General features: G+C 36.4%; 1 protein-coding gene across 6 annotated transcripts in view; it reads right to left on the bottom strand.

Moving 5' to 3' along the window:
* Positions 1-5,104: 5,104 nt before the first annotated feature.
* The window catches only part of PLEKHA1 (pleckstrin homology domain containing A1), a 57,050-nt gene continuing 46,298 nt past the window's right edge, over positions 5,105-15,856 (bottom strand). For 3 of the 6 annotated variants that reach the window (XM_068548698.1, XM_068548692.1, XM_068548695.1), the window contains 4 exons: positions 12,606-12,670; positions 11,934-11,997; positions 10,170-10,259; positions 5,105-7,556 (listed from right to left, as the gene is read on the bottom strand). In XM_068548698.1, the coding sequence (XP_068404799.1) occupies positions 7,242-7,556; positions 10,170-10,259; positions 11,934-11,997; positions 12,606-12,670 (534 nt within the window). In that variant the 3' untranslated portion in view covers positions 5,105-7,241. Of the gene's footprint in view, positions 7,557-7,610; positions 7,633-8,857; positions 8,929-10,169; positions 10,260-11,933; positions 11,998-12,605; positions 12,671-15,856 lie in introns of those variants that run through there. The other 3 variants (XM_068548693.1, XM_068548694.1, XM_068548696.1) reach the window with 3 other exon arrangements.

The raw sequence follows: 15,856 nt of genomic DNA, 5'->3' as shown, positions 1-15,856 counted from the left end.
CTCATCTGAGTGTAATCTCTCAAAGCAGGTGGACGCAGGCAGCCTTTCTCAGTGGGGTTCCTCAACTGAACCCCAGAACACAGATGGTGATACGGGTGACCATCTTCTCAGCTCTCCTAAGGAGATGCCTAGGAGAGAATTCACGACACGCAATGGATGCTTTAGGGCAGCGGGCCTCAGACTCTATGGGCACCGGAATCACTTACGAGGCGTTAAAACAGGTTGCTGGTCCCATCCCCAGAGGCTCTGATTCAGTAGCACTGGGGAGGGGCCGATAACTTGCACGTCTAACAAGTTCTCGGATGACAGTGACACTGTTGGTCTGCGGACCACACTTTGAGAGCCACTGCTTTCGGGAACTAGAATTCACTTTCTCCCACTGCAGGCTCAGAAGAGCAATGGGGCGGTTATGGGTGCTCCAAACTTCAATGTAAAATCGAATGGGATGAGCGTGAAAGGGACCCTGGACCTCCAACAGGTGTGAGTGACTGCTGAGACCACGCATTCTCGCAGCACTTTCACAGAGCTGCCAACACTACCAGGATCTGTTTAAATTTTGTTTTCTGTCTTATGTTCTTCTCTTTTGGGCCAATCTAATCCACAAACCGCTAGACAGAGGCTGTTTCCACTTTCTAATCTCTTCCAAATTTTGAAGTCACTGGCGTTTTGAAAAGACTGCAGCGGTGAGAGTAAAAGCTATACAGTCAGCCCAGAGTTCAAGCACAAAATCTTAAAATGCATTCCAGTTCCAATTAACTGAGTTGAATGTTGGCACAGGAAGGGAGAGGGAATCCGGTATTTTGGGGCCAACGTGGCTTGTGCCGTGGGGAAGCTGAGAAAGCAAGTCCAACATCTCAAGGAGGAAGTTGCATCTTAGCGGAAATGGAAGGATGAGTGGGATTAAACAGCACAATGGATCAGGAAAGTGGCATTCTGGCAGAAGGACCAGCGCGAATAATGACAGGGAGGTAGGAAAATCAGGAAACAAAGAATGGTTCCGTCAACTGGCGTGTAGGATATACAAGAAGCACTGTGTGAGAAGGTGGAAATGTAAGCGCCTGAAGCTAAGAAGTTTAAACACTTTCCATAAGGAGACTGTTTCTCAAATGGGAAACCCAGACTTGTTCTCCTGGGATCACTGATTCTTTATGAGAAATTACATATGTCACACTTGAATTTTAATTTTTAGACAACTCATACATTTGATTTAGATGGTCTCCTTATACCTGAGTAGCACCACTTTATTCTGGTGCCCATGTTTGCACTTGTAATCACCTTGGTGCCAAGTAAAAATCAGATGATATCACAACTTGCCATATAAACAAAGTGTTCATGTTAGTTCGAGTTGAAGACAAAGTGAGTTCTCACACTGTGTGTTTTTCTCAGCTCCATGCAAATACATTTGAAAACTTAGAATGTATACTTTTCTAGGAATATAATTTATTAAAACTGATTCCAGGGACTTCCCTAGTGGCACAGTGGTTAAGAATTCTCCTGCCAACGCACGGGACACAGGTTCAAGCCCTGGTCCGGGAAGATCCCACATGCCGCGGAGTAACTAAGGCCATGCGCCACAGCTACTGAGACCACACGCCACAACTACTGAAGCCCATGCACCTAGAGCCCGTGCTCTGCAACAAGAGAAGCCACCGCAATGAGAAGCCCATGCACCGCAACGAAGAGTAGCCCCCACTCGCTGCGACTAGAGAGAAAGCCCGCGCGCAGCAACGAAGACCCAACGCAGTCAAAAATAAATAAATGAATAAATAAATATATACATACGTAAATAAGTAAATAATTTTTAAAAATTAAAAAAAAAACCTGATTCCAGAAAAGATAGAAAACCTAAGCGCATCAATTTTCATAGAGGACATGAGGAAGCTGTCAAATGTAGCCCCGCAAAACAGGTCCGACAGGTTTCACAGGGAAAGTTCACCAACTCTTTAGAGGAATAATTCCAAGTCTTTTTCAGCTGTTCCACGGCCTCTTACTAGACCTGTGAGCATCATTTGACACATCTGAGTCCCTCCTCCTTGACTCATTTTCTGCCCTTGGCTTCCAATTGACTTGTAGTCACAACTTCTCATTTTCCACCGCCAGTTCCTCTTCGGAGCTCTTAATGTGGGAGCACCCTGTCCATTCCTTGGTCCTCTTTTCTCCTTTCTTCACCTCTCTAATCCAGCCTCATAGCTTTGAATAGCACCTAGTATGTTGAAGGCTCTCCAATTTTTATCTCCAATAAAGATTTCTCTCAATTCCAAATTTGTATATCCAACTGCCTTCCTGACCTTTCTCGTTGGTATCTAATAGGCATCTCAAACCATCACACTCAGTACTGCAATCGCAACCTTTGCCCTCAAACCCGCTCTACCTGCAACCTTTGCCACCTCAGCTCAAGGGCTCTCTGTTCTTCCAGTTGTCCAGGCCAAAAAACTTGCCGTTATCCTTAAAGCATCACTTCCCTTCACTAGCCATTTCTAATCCATTAGGAAATCTTCCACTTTGGAAATACAGACAGGCAAAAGGAGAGTGCGAATAAAGGATAACACGAGTGATAACATGAACCATGACATGGAACATGGTGCATATGAAAGTCACAAAGGAAAAGATGTCACTGGGACCAATGGTCTCTATTTGGAAATAATAAGGTTCCACTGGGAAGAGATTAAGTCCACATCGTGACGGTACCAAAGCCAGGCAAAAGTGAGTTTTGATGTGGTTAAGTTCCTAAATCATGGAAAGTTCCCCGCATTTCCCACCCACTCATTCTCTCCTGCCCCAACGCCGACCAATGCTGAAGAAAACCAGTATGACAGGTAAAAGTACTGTCATTTCGAAGGGAGAAAGAGGCAATGAACCTTCAAGAGAACAATTTAAATTTTATGCACGAATTTGGATACTTCAAATTCCAAATCATCATTTCCAAATTTATTGTCATGTCACATAGTTTTTACTTATAAGGCCCTTTTTCTCTTCTGGGACCTTTCCAAATCCCCTCCATCACTATGCTTCTCTTATTACCCACTCCACCATTACCATCTCAGTCTCTGGATGTGTAGTTTTCCATGACTGATTTGATCACATATTACACTTTATATTTCTTTTAGCAAACTCCTTGTGGGTGTCTTTTTCTTAGGTTTCCTGTGCACGGCATATTGTACACTGAAGACACCCATTTGACCCAAGACCTCATCAGAAGGTCAAAAGTTTCTTCACATGGAAAAACACCTCACTCTTACCCTATACCCAGTGGCTATAACCAGTTTCTGCAACTCCTTCCAATTCCAGAATCTGGCATCCTAAAATAAAGCTATTTTAAAATCCTTATTCTGATAACCTTATTAATTTACATGTAAAATGTCAGGGTTAAAAAATCTCTCAGGGAGGTTGTGATCAGGATATTTATCTACTATCGATTCTCAAATGTTAAATTTAAATGCATGTATAAAGAATCTATCATTTAAAATATTATGGTTCTGAAAAATACTGAAAATAGATTGAATGGAAATTCAACTCATTTAATAATTTGGAGATAGTACAATATAAACAAAGAATGATTTTCAAGACTTCTACTGAGGCAGCAGTACCATAATGGTTAAGAGCCCAGACCTTGGAATAAAAAAGATTGGATTGTAAACCTAGTGTGATTTTAGACAAGTGACTTTTATTTCCAAACCTGTAAAGTGGGAGGTAAATGTGATTATAAAAGGGCCACAATGAGAGATCCTTGTGATGATGGAATTGTTGTTTCCTGACCATATCAGTATCAATATCCTGGTTATATTATTTTACTATAGTTTTTCAATGTTATCATTGGGTAAAACTGAGTAAAGGGTATACAAGAGCCCTGTATTATTTCTTACAATTACACGGGAATCTACAGTTATCTCCAAATAAAAGGTTTATTAAAGAAGTCATTCACAAATGTTGATTTAAGTTTTATATTAATTTCCAAACTATCCTAGGCAATTACATATCTTCTCTAATTTTCTGTGAGTGAAATAAAGTGAGATTTCAAATTTAACAATGATGTAACCAGAAGGTGGCACTATTACTTCATGAATATAACATAGTAAGGCACGATTCACGTTATGTCATAAAAATAAAACGCTAGGATTTTGTCAGTCAAAATTGTAAATGTTAACTCCAATTCAGCACTATTTTCAATACATGTCTTATGTGAGGTTTGACAAAAATACAATTTTCGTTAAGTCATTAAAAAATAAACAACATATACAAATAACCAATTCTGGATCTGCTTAACAGGGAAGTTTGCAAATGGAAAATACGAACCCATCTAAGTGTATTTTTCGCTGCGTCATATGTGGACTGTCAAACCTCCCATGACAAGGAAGATTCTTACCAAGTCTGGTACTAAGCTGGTATGTCATTCCATTTTTACACAAACATTTCCTGCCTCACCAACTGTTAGAACTTCTGATAAAGACACAGCACTACTTTAACTAGAAGTAAAAAAATGGCTGAGAAAGGGATCTTTTTTTTTTTTTTTTTGGTGAAAGCAACAAAGTTTAGAACTTCCACATTTTTAAAAAAAAATAAAAACATTTAAAATACTTTTCAGGGAAAGAAAATTAAGTTGCACCAGTTAATAAAAACTACCAAGACAGATATCCTTTATCCAGTTGCATTATTACTAGATGCTGGATACACAGCAAGTGTGAACTATTTGTTACTAATAGTGGGTTTGCAAGAAGCAGCCTGTAATACTTAACAGGGCATTTTTATGACTGCAGGTCTACAGCTCACCTGGGGATCAGTATGTCCTCTGCACTCATCCTTAGTCGTGTCACACCGATCTAACCAATAACCAAACACTGCAAAAGCAGCCTGGATGATTCAAACGATGCTTTGAAGCCAGCATAATTGATTTTGCTTTTGGAAACATGTTTTCTAATTAACCAAAATAAGCTCTTTTTCCCCAAAAGACTCATGTTTCCTTGTGCAATTTCATATCAAGTTATACCCTTCCAAGTCTACCAAATAATGTCTGTCCTTAAATTCAAGTCAATTAACCAAACACATTTTGTACTTGTTCTATTTACTTGTTCACACAAGAACTGAACCAGACCAAATGAGAAATAAGTTAGAATTAATTTTGAGCAGTTTATTCTCAAGTCATTACAGTGTTCAACCAGTTTGATGTATAAAGATATCAGACATAAAAGTAAACAATGGGAAGCACACATATATTCTCATTCTGAAAGAAGACATGTTATATATACAGAAAAAAATGCAGCAAATATTAAGGTATTCAAAGTAATTCTTTGACAATTCAGATGGGACATATTTACAGGAAAAGTATAAGTTTTAAAATAATTAAATAATTTTCATAGAATTATAAAAGTATTGAGATAAATATTAGGAGACTCTGACAATCACAAGACCATTTCCCTATGCTATTCTATACAAGGGTAGTTCTATAAAAAGTCCCAAAATAGAGCTAATATTTTGCCACTATGGAATATATCAAATTACCAATACCAAAATATTAAAATGAACATGCAATGTAGAAGCTGTACCAAAGAAAACAGCATTAGGCTCCTGAAATAGCCAACTGTCTACACAAGATTTCTTAGGTGTGTTCATGAAAAAAGAGCTTTCTAAAAGAGCTGCTGTAATGGATATATCTGCAGAGAAAGTGATAACTACTTAAAACCTTTTCATTCTATCATTCTCAAATGTAGCTGCAAAAAAGGAAAAACCTAAATATAACTTCTAAAAATATTAGCTTATGAATAAAAATGTTGAGTGGTGCATTCTTGATGCATTCGGATTTTTAAAGTGATGCTATGATAATTCTAGTATAATAGATAGTAACCTCTGGACCCCACCACTGTAATAAGAAATCCACCCTCCCCTCTCTTTCTCAAACAAGAAGTCATCTTAGAAAATGAAAAGGAGAAACAGTGACATTTATGAATTCAAAACAAAACAGTACTGTAATACGGCAAAATATCATAAAAATAGCAGCATGTGAAATTCAAGACTATTTTCTTAAAGCAAATGTTTAAGACTGAACCGTAAAAACAGTACTTGGTCAAACTGGTCTATTACTCAACACCTGAAACTAACGATATTTTAGAGAGGTGCTTATATTTATGATATCTCCATGATTAAATGTAAAGTCAAATATGTGTTTTAAAACATATATTGCACAGATAGTAGAACAACAACATTCTGGTATCTCTAACACAAAATGGTATGTTATTTAGCACATTAACCTATGCTACTGAAAATTAATTTTATCCTAATTGTTTAAAACCAATCATGTAGGAGTTTTGAGCACATTAATCTCAAAATATTCCTAAACAAGATGAAAAAACACAGGCACTTGAATACAGGTTATTAGTGACAAAACACAGAGGTTACAATCGCACGACTAAGGGCAGTATGTCTTTACACATAAACTTGAGGTCTTTTTCACTGATCCAAATATAGAAATAAGAACTATTTTACAAAACTCTGACAAGAAAATCAGATCTCCAAGAAATTTCATATCTAATAATTTTCACTGAATAAAGCAATGACTGCTGCACGTCTTGATTAAGCTTTTACAAATAAATGTCCGAGATAGGCTGTTTGAATTCTAATTCTCCCCTTTTCCCCACCCCAGTACAACACACGACCCTCACTAACAGTCCAATAATATCCTCTATGCAAAACTCACCGCTCACCGTGAGATCCAGAGCATCAAAAATGGCTATCATTTCAAAACTGTCCACACTGTACTATAAATTTTACAGCACCACAGACGTCATGAGTTTAGATATTTTTGTCTGGCAATATTTCATTCAATAATATTAACTGGTAAGAATGTGTAGAGATTGAACATTTAATTGGAAGTCACAGTAGCATTTTTAAAACAACCAAAATAATTAATAAGCATTTTTCATGTTTTAAATTGTGAAACATTTAAATTGTCAAATTCACTTGGAAAAAATATCACACACACACTTTTATCATCCCAATGAGAACAAAGCTTCAGACAGCTGATACTGAGATACTTAGGGCTTTTTTCTTTTTCTTTTTTTTTTTAAAAGAAATTGCATTTAGTTTGGCCATGCCCTAGCTTCTTGGCTTACCAGCTTATAAAGAGAACATCGATGAAGCAGTATACTATATGCATTAAAGCCCCTTTCCCCTTTATCATCTTTGGCGAGAAGCCTCTTGAAAGGACACTGAGGGCGGATGAGGCGGGTCAGGCTCCACGTGCTTCCATCTCACACATCACTGACTGGAAGGCTTGCGTCATCCAAGTCCACGGGGTCACAATCTTGTTCCTGAGGGCCATTTTTACTTTGAGGTTTTAGCAGAGCTTGTTCAGTCACTTTGGTAGCTGGTTCTCTTGGAGAGACAGTCTGGACCTTGAAGTTCCCTGGCTTGACCTTGGCAAGAGATTCGTAAAATCCTCGCTTCTCCATGGTAAAGCTTGAGACCAGAGAGTCGCTGCGAGAGGCTGTGGGTCGCGGGGTGGCTGCTGTGGCGCTGGCAGAGAGGAGCGCGTGTCTGGGTTCGGAAGGACAGCGGGAATGCTCCTGCAAAGAGGGGTGCTGGTCAGACACGGGCAATCATTAACGGCAAGGCTAGTAACTCAGTGTGAGACTTTATTCTCTGAAAAACAAACAGAACAAAACACACACACACAGAGCAGAAGCATGAGCCATGCAGCATACAGGTGCAAGTTCCTTCCCAAAGCAATGCATTTTTAGGAGTGAGTTTAGAGCGATGACAGCCAACAACCATTCCCACTAAGAAACCAGTTCTGCCACCAAAGCCAAACTCGGTAGCTCTGACACTTTGAAGACTCAGTCAGCCTAAACGGGAATGCAGTGTGCCAACTGCAACTGAACTGTGTTTAACAGGGGGCCTACCAGCTTTACCATTTTATTTAAGAGTTTATTCTCAATAAACACTAGGAATTATTCCACACATTTTAGAAAGATTAAAAAATGAAAATGCAGAATATAAAAATAAAAGGCCATTATCTCTTTAATAAGCAGAACTCAACATTTTTCAAACTTATTATTTTGTCTGGCAGCCTCACGAACTTAAGTTTTTGGTTCCCTGAATTTCACTGCAACCAATAATATCATAGTCTTTTCACTTCTTATTTAATTGCATTTATTTATTTTTGCATATGGCATACATTCATATGGCTTAAGATGTTAAAGGCAGGGAAGGGTACATATTTAAGCATTTATTAAAACTGTGGTGAAATAATTTCAGTTGTGAATATTAATTTCAATACACTTCTAACTAAATCAAATCTGAAGATAGCCTGAAATATGACCATTCCAAATGCACTGCCATATAGTTCCTAATATATTGTGTTCACTTGTGACATTAGTGGCTCTGAAAACAAAGTGCTACAAACCACTAAAACACTCTAGATTCCCATTAGATGGCTAAATTTCACCTGAGATTTAATATACCATGCACACTATACTAATGTAGAGTTTATCCAATGCATGTGCACCCGTGAGTTTGAGCAAACTGTTAGCACAAAGGTGCATTTTAAGTGGTGTAGTATAAAAAATTTCAAAATACACGAAATACAGAAATTGAAACTCTTGTGGCAATTCAGTAAATTAAGCTTTAGTAGATATGACTTTTTAAACTAGTAAAGTTGTCTTTTTTTTCATTGTTTATTTATTTTTTAATATCCGTATCCAACCTGATGACTGTAGTGAAATAGTTTGCGTTAGTGTTGACACAGTCAGTTATGATAACTGCAGAAGGCAGTTTGGTTAACTCAACTTTCCAGAATCAGTTGTTAAGTAGTGAGTAAGTCCGGGCCCTCTAGTAAGAAGGCACGTTTGCGTGAGAGCCCACATACGTGCTGCATTCCCCAGTTCTGGACGTATACCTCTGTATACAAGGATTCGACAGCCTTCTGGCCTGCCGCATCTGGAACACAGTGCAAAGCTAAGATTAGAGTTAACCTGTACTGGAGGGGGGGAAGAGAAAGTTCCGCTGATAGTTACAGCTTAGAGAGTCCAATCTGCCCCCACCACAAAGCACAAAACACAAACGCCCTTCTCCAACTTTTCCTCTTCCCAACAGACATTGTTTTTGCAGAGAGTCTCATACTTGACTGCTGAAAAGGTCACATAAAACACAGGCAGTTACAAAATTAACACCTATGAAAATAATTTCTGAGACATTCCAAACAGGATATAAGAAGGATAACTTTAAAAGTGAGAAAAATGGATTTGTATTTACTGATCTAGAGTCATTTCTAACAAGAAACGATTAAAAGACAATATTACTGCAATAGTAGAAATGCAGGAAAATACTGGAAGTGCAGACTATCAGCATCAGTGAGTCTAGATAATAGCGGCTGTCATGCTCCACATTAGACCGCCTTCTGCAGACCAATGTGCTGCATTTCAAGACGCTTGAAAGTTTTTCATTCCTTAGTAGAATTTGTATTTTCAGATCAGAGATCAGTGACCAAAGTATTCCAAAGCTAAATCTTATTCCTATGATGAACTTGTACATGACAAATTAAAAAGTAAAGACATTTTCCTTACTGAGACTGTTTAGCTGTTTTAATTTTATTATTATACTACCAAAAAGATAATTAAGATAGTAAAAAGCAGCCTTTTAAATTAACCTAGTAAAAAATGAGAATGAAATGGAATATACTGACTGGGAACACTAGATTATATTTAAGGTTCAAGCTGCTCAACTGTCTTACAGCACTATTAAGGCAAAAAACCTAAACTGAAATTATAGGAAGTAAAAAGGAAATTGAGACCTTCACAAAATTGTGTAATGCTACAACTAAAGGTGCCTTAAATGATTAGGCCAAATACCATACTAAGAATTGGTAAAATTATACCAAATCTGGACCTACTGACAAGTAAGAACTCCTAAAACAAAACAAGGAAACGTTCATTCTTTAGTTGCCCTGCTTGTGCATTTAAGACAATACAATGCACAGAAAGTTATGTATACATAACACTACAGGAAGCATTAAATTAGAAATGCATTATTTTTTTGCAAGTCCAATTGGTATGAAAGTCAACATGCAGATAAATCTCAAAACAGAAAGAAACTGAAAGGATTAGGGGGAGAGGAAGAAAAATAACTTGACAGGATCAGGGGACCCAAGGGAGTATCACCCCAGAGAACAGGAAACATACAGAAGACGCTGATCTGCCAGGTCCCCGCTGTGCTACAATGGCACCAGAGACTGCTTTAATCCAACTGTGCATCTCTTCAGGGCTATCAGCCTAAGGGGAAGGAAGGATTCATTCAATTTTTCCTCAAAATCAGCTCCTATGTCTATAAATCCAATGTATTCATTTTGGTAATTAACAGTGTCAACAACAAAATCATTCTAAGGCAATGGTTTCCAAAAACTTTTAGAAGTCACTTTTTTAAACCAGGTTTTGCTGGGTAACTTACAGAGATGTAAGTTGGGCATGTAATGTTTTAAGATGAGACACATCAAAAAGTGTCAATATGAATAATTCTGGAGAGAAAACAAGAAGAGGAAGAAGTTAAAGAAAGACCTTCTCATTTCTACTGCTATATTGTCTGAATTTTCAAGATGAATATTTATGTAATTGTGCAGTTAAAAAACCACTGTGACATCATTTTATATGTTATTTTTCTAAAAATAATTTCTAACAGTACTCTAAGTCGTCATATTCCAAAGCATCATCTTCCTTGATAGGACCATGACTTCCAATGTGAATTAAAAACCTTACTATGACTTTAATCCAATTAAACAAGGCCCTCAGAGGGGTGGAGAGGTACTGCCCTTTACTTCTGGATTCTACTATCTAGTAGTTTAAAATTTTTAAAGATACAAGTAATATTTTTGAACCAATGATATTAACAAAGAGTTTTTAAAAGGAAAAACTCGAAGTAGGCAAAGATAGAGTATACTTTCATTCACTACAAACAGGAGCACCAGTCTAGAAGTCAATTTGGCAAAATAAAGAGGTTTAAAAAAGTTCATGCTCTGATAGTTATACTTGATCTAGAAACTCGATCTAGTATTGTAAAGAAGTAAGAAATTCAGGCAAATTTATGCACAAAATGTTCACTACCACATTAAATCACAGTAAATGTACAAAAACTATGTAAATGAGTGATCAGTAACAGTACAGTAGAGAAAGTTTAACTGTGAAACATTCATGTAAGAGAGCATAGTTCTAAAAGGTTTTCAGAGAATTTTTGATGTAGAAAAAAATGACTATAATATAGTAAACAAATAGGATATAACACTATATTGATATCATATAATCCCATTTGTTATAAAAAGATATGCTCTAATAAAGGAAAAAAAAAGAAAAAAATGGTTGCCTGAATGTGGAATTCTATATGTTTTATAAAACACTTTTTTCTTCATATTTCTCTGTATTTTCTAAAGTTTCTGCAATAAGCATATGTAATAACTTTTATAAAACAAAACCAAATGTTCTTTTAAAAAACTTCTAATCTAAATAAACGTGTTAAGTAAAAAGTGTATTTTAAACTTAAACATAGGATACTATCTACCATTAGTGAAATGATAAGATACACTGTGCACTTTTATTATGGATATTTGAGCCCCCCTTCTTATAAAATTACCGAAAGGTGATATAATTAAAATTCCAAAATATGTGCAAAAATAATCCAAATTGAAAGTACACACTTAGCATCTAACTTAAATAGCATTTCCCTTCCTCCAAATAAAACTTAATTCCATTTGACTTACAGCAAAGAATACCCCTATTTGCTGAACATATGACCTGCCAATAATGTTATATATAACATTTTTTATTAAATTGGCAAATATATTTGTCATATTTTTTGCTTATTTTTATGAGCAACACACATTTATTTATGTTTATTTCACCTCTAAAATTATTAATTTCTTGTTAGGAGGATCTATAATCTCCAAAGAAGTATCCTACCTGCACATAGAAAGTTCGAGACGATGTTACAATTTCAAAGAGGTTGTCTCTCATCATTATGTCACTGTTAACAAAAAAAATTTTCCAATTGTACTTAAATAGCAGTTGTTTGATAGTTTTCCTTTCACTTCTTTACCCAGTACCAAATATGTGTCAATGAGAAAATAAATATTAGAGATAAAATACTGATTTAATTGAGAAATACTAAGTGATCGTTTTCCAATTTATTTTTGCATTAAATTTTACATATTTTATATAGTTGTATGTATTTTTAGAAAGGTTCATAAAACAACTTTAAAATTCCAAGTTTTCAACTGTGAAGAAATCAGTTTGCTCAAAGAAACAATGGCACAGTTAACATTCTTATAAAGCTCTGTTCTGCAGCACCCTGAAATACTAGAATTAATAATACATCAATTTGTCAAATATGATAGCTGTTCACATTAAATTTTGTCCTTTCCATTAATAAGCTTAAGAACTGTTTCCTAATTTGTAGTTTTCAAACAAAAAAATCTCAATACTCTATTTAATCTGAAGGTTTTGAAAGTTTTAGCATAACCCACTAGCAATAACACAGAAAAATATCATCTGTAAGTACATCAATTAAACTAAGGAACTATATATTGTGTAATAATAAGTTGCGCCAGGCACCAAGTCAGAGGTGGTGCTTACCTTTGCTTACATTCCTGGACTTTATGAACCTCTTTAAGTGGTATTACACGGAGAGGTTCCTTTTCCTGTCAAAAAAAGCAAATAAACAGATACATGACATATATTCTTAAAATCCTTTTAAGCATTAGTTGTTTTATGTAGAGGTCTATGCGAAAATCATGCTTCTTTCCTGAAGCACATCTAAGACATAAGTCTACCTTCTTGAACCATCCAGCAACAGAATAGCTCAAATACTATAACCTGATACACACTGTGATTTGAAACAAGGAAACTGGCATATAACCCATGTTCACATAATTTATGTGCTAAATGACAGTGTAGCTTATTAAAAACCATTAACCATCAGACTTTTCCTCGATGAACCCCTATATACCCAGTAAGTGGAGTACTTCCTATTTTGGAATGTTATATTCATACAGAGGGTACCAGAGTAGTGAATACCCAGCTTCTTTGAGTTAAATTTGTCATTTTAGGAATATCACTTTTATATGAATACATCATTTTAACAAGCACAATTTATTAAACATTTACTAAGTGCCAGGACATCTACTATGTTTTAAATGTGTTATCTCACTTTCCACAACCCTAGAAAACATGCACTATTACTCACCTGAGGAAACAGGATTAGACATATTAAGTACCTCACCTAAGGTTACAAAACTAGATATAAGATTCAAATGTAAGATATAACTAGCTTCCTATTTAGCACAGTACTTATGGTAAACATTTCATGAAATACTATATACTGTATTTCACTGAAAACGACACCATGAGTTTAAGACATACCATTATTTTATGCAGTACTAAGAAAATAATTAAACCATGGCTGAACACTTTTTTAAAACCAAAATCTTTTTTTTAAGTTTTAGAAAATAACTCATTTTAAGCTAACCTCTAGGACGGCCTCTTCGCTCTGCTTGGGCTCCGACTGCCCACACCGGGCTACTCCAGACACCCCTGCTCCTGCACCACTACCGTGGACACCTACACTGATTTGCCTCGCCTAAAAAATTAACATCTGAATTGTTTGGAACTGATGGGAGGAAAAGAGGGAAAACAGGGTGACGAAGGATCCCCCCAATTTTTAAGGTTCTTTACATATTACAGATATTAATGTTTTATCTGCGATACATGTTATTAAATATTTTCTCCAGTTTTTCTTGTCTGCTGAAATCTTTTAAAGCTACTGAAAGAAACTTTTAAATTCTTATCTTTCAGAGAAACATACAAAAATATTTACAGATGAAATGATATGCCTAATATTTGCTTCAAAACAGGAAGGGGGAAGTAGGTGGTGGTACAGAAGAAACAAAACTAGTCATGCGTTGATAATTATGAGATCTGGGTGATGGCTATATAGGGGTTCAGAATACTATTCTATCTATTTACTTTATGTTCAAACTTTTCCATGATCAAAAGGTTTTGTAAAAGAGCCCTTTTATACTTTAAACATCAACTTTTATCATATATTATCCTTCAGCATATATAAAAATATATAGGCAAAATAAATGGGTTAAGGTTTTTTTAAAACCTCACATTCAGATCCCAGCTCACTTTCTGACTAGGAGCCATCAATGTCAGTGTTTTTCACTCCATACTATTCTCTGGGCCAGAAAGAGCACTGGTGATAATACAGCATTTCCTAAGAATCTCCCACTGTGTCCCTGAGATTTTCTTGCAACTGCCAGCACCCTTTTCTGCAGGTTTTGATGCTAGTGTCTTCTGATCTTACTCAAAGGTGCTGTGCACACACAGGCAATGACAACTACAGCACAGCTGCTGCCTGGCTCCCTCACCTTCAGCAACTCTAAGAGACCTGAAGATTTCAGAAATGTTAAAATGGGGGGAGGGGATGTGCATCTTAGTAACTGATAAAGGTCAATAATTATATTTAAAGTGTTCAGCTTTATCTGTGTTTGCTAAATACTTAACATATTCCTGAATACACATAATATAATTTCCCTACCTCCTATGATAGTTCAAGTATTCTTTCATCTCAAACTTTACAGCATAATATCCACATGCAGGTTTTCAAATTATAGTAAATATTTCTATAATAGTTCTTGTCTCATTATAACTACTGCGGATGACAAGGGGACATGTCAATTTCTCTGGTAAAACTGAACTCCTGAAGGCCAGAACATCACTGACTGCCCTCTTTATTCTCAGTTCCCAGTGCACCAGGGCCATGGAGAGCTCAGTGAATGTCTGGTGCAGGAAGGACTCCTCCCAAGAGGACTGGCATTAACTGAAAGCAACGAATCAACCTGCCAACCAAGCACAAGGGTAGCTTCTGAGACACCACGGCTGGTACTTTTTGAACCAAGAAACTACTGCTTCCAACTGAGGCTCTTAGGTTTTGAAGTCTAAGAAAGGGTCCCACTCTAAAATGGTTATTCTTGTTATGCTATGTCATTTTTTTATTCATTCAAAAATACTTATTGATTATTTTCTAAGTACCAGGTGCTGTGTTCATAAAAGGGTACAAAAGAGAATCTTTGCTCTCAAGAAGCTCATGCAATTAACTGGTAAAGACAAGTATGCAAACAATTACAAAACACAGTGGGAAGTATTATGACAGAAGTGGGCATCAGGTTCCATGTATGTAAAGAGAAGCCACTAAATTCAGAGTCCAAAAGCTTTCCAGAAGAACAGACACCTGAGATGAATCTTAAAATATTCCCTTCCTATTCTCCAGTGCTCTGTTGTCCAATAGAGTAGCCACTAGCTATGTGTAACTATTTGAATTTATATTAATGAATACTAAATACAACCGGTTTTAATTTTAAAATTAAATACGGTCAGGTTCCTCAGTCACACTAGCCATATTTCCAGTGCTCAACAGCCGCATGTAACCAGTAGACCTGGCCAACGCAGATAATGGAACATTTCCATCAGTGCAGAGTACAGCTGGACAGTGCTGTTCTGGTACCGTCCTTCAAATAAAATGTATGGTTCCCCCCTCAAATGTCCCATAAAAAGAAGAGGTAGAATCGCACTCAATTTATCCAACAATCTATTGCAGAACTCAGGTCACATGACAAGAGTATTTTAAATAAGGATGTTACTCAAACAAATGAAAGACGGACCTTCAATCTTTGATTCTACCTTCAGATAGGACAAAAATATCTTATATGAAGAAACTTAAAAGTCAATCTGAAATAGGAAAAGAAAACATCAAGAGAGGGCAGGGAAGAGAAGGCAGAAATACAGAAGGTCAAATGTTGACTTTCAGAGACTTAATTCTTTCT

Source organism: Eschrichtius robustus, chromosome 7 (assembly GCF_028021215.1).
Source record: "Eschrichtius robustus isolate mEscRob2 chromosome 7, mEscRob2.pri, whole genome shotgun sequence".
Taxonomy (NCBI): domain Eukaryota; kingdom Metazoa; phylum Chordata; class Mammalia; order Artiodactyla; family Eschrichtiidae; genus Eschrichtius; species Eschrichtius robustus.
The sequence above is the reverse complement of the archived record's forward strand: the minus strand, read 5'-3'. Positions and strand labels throughout refer to the sequence as shown.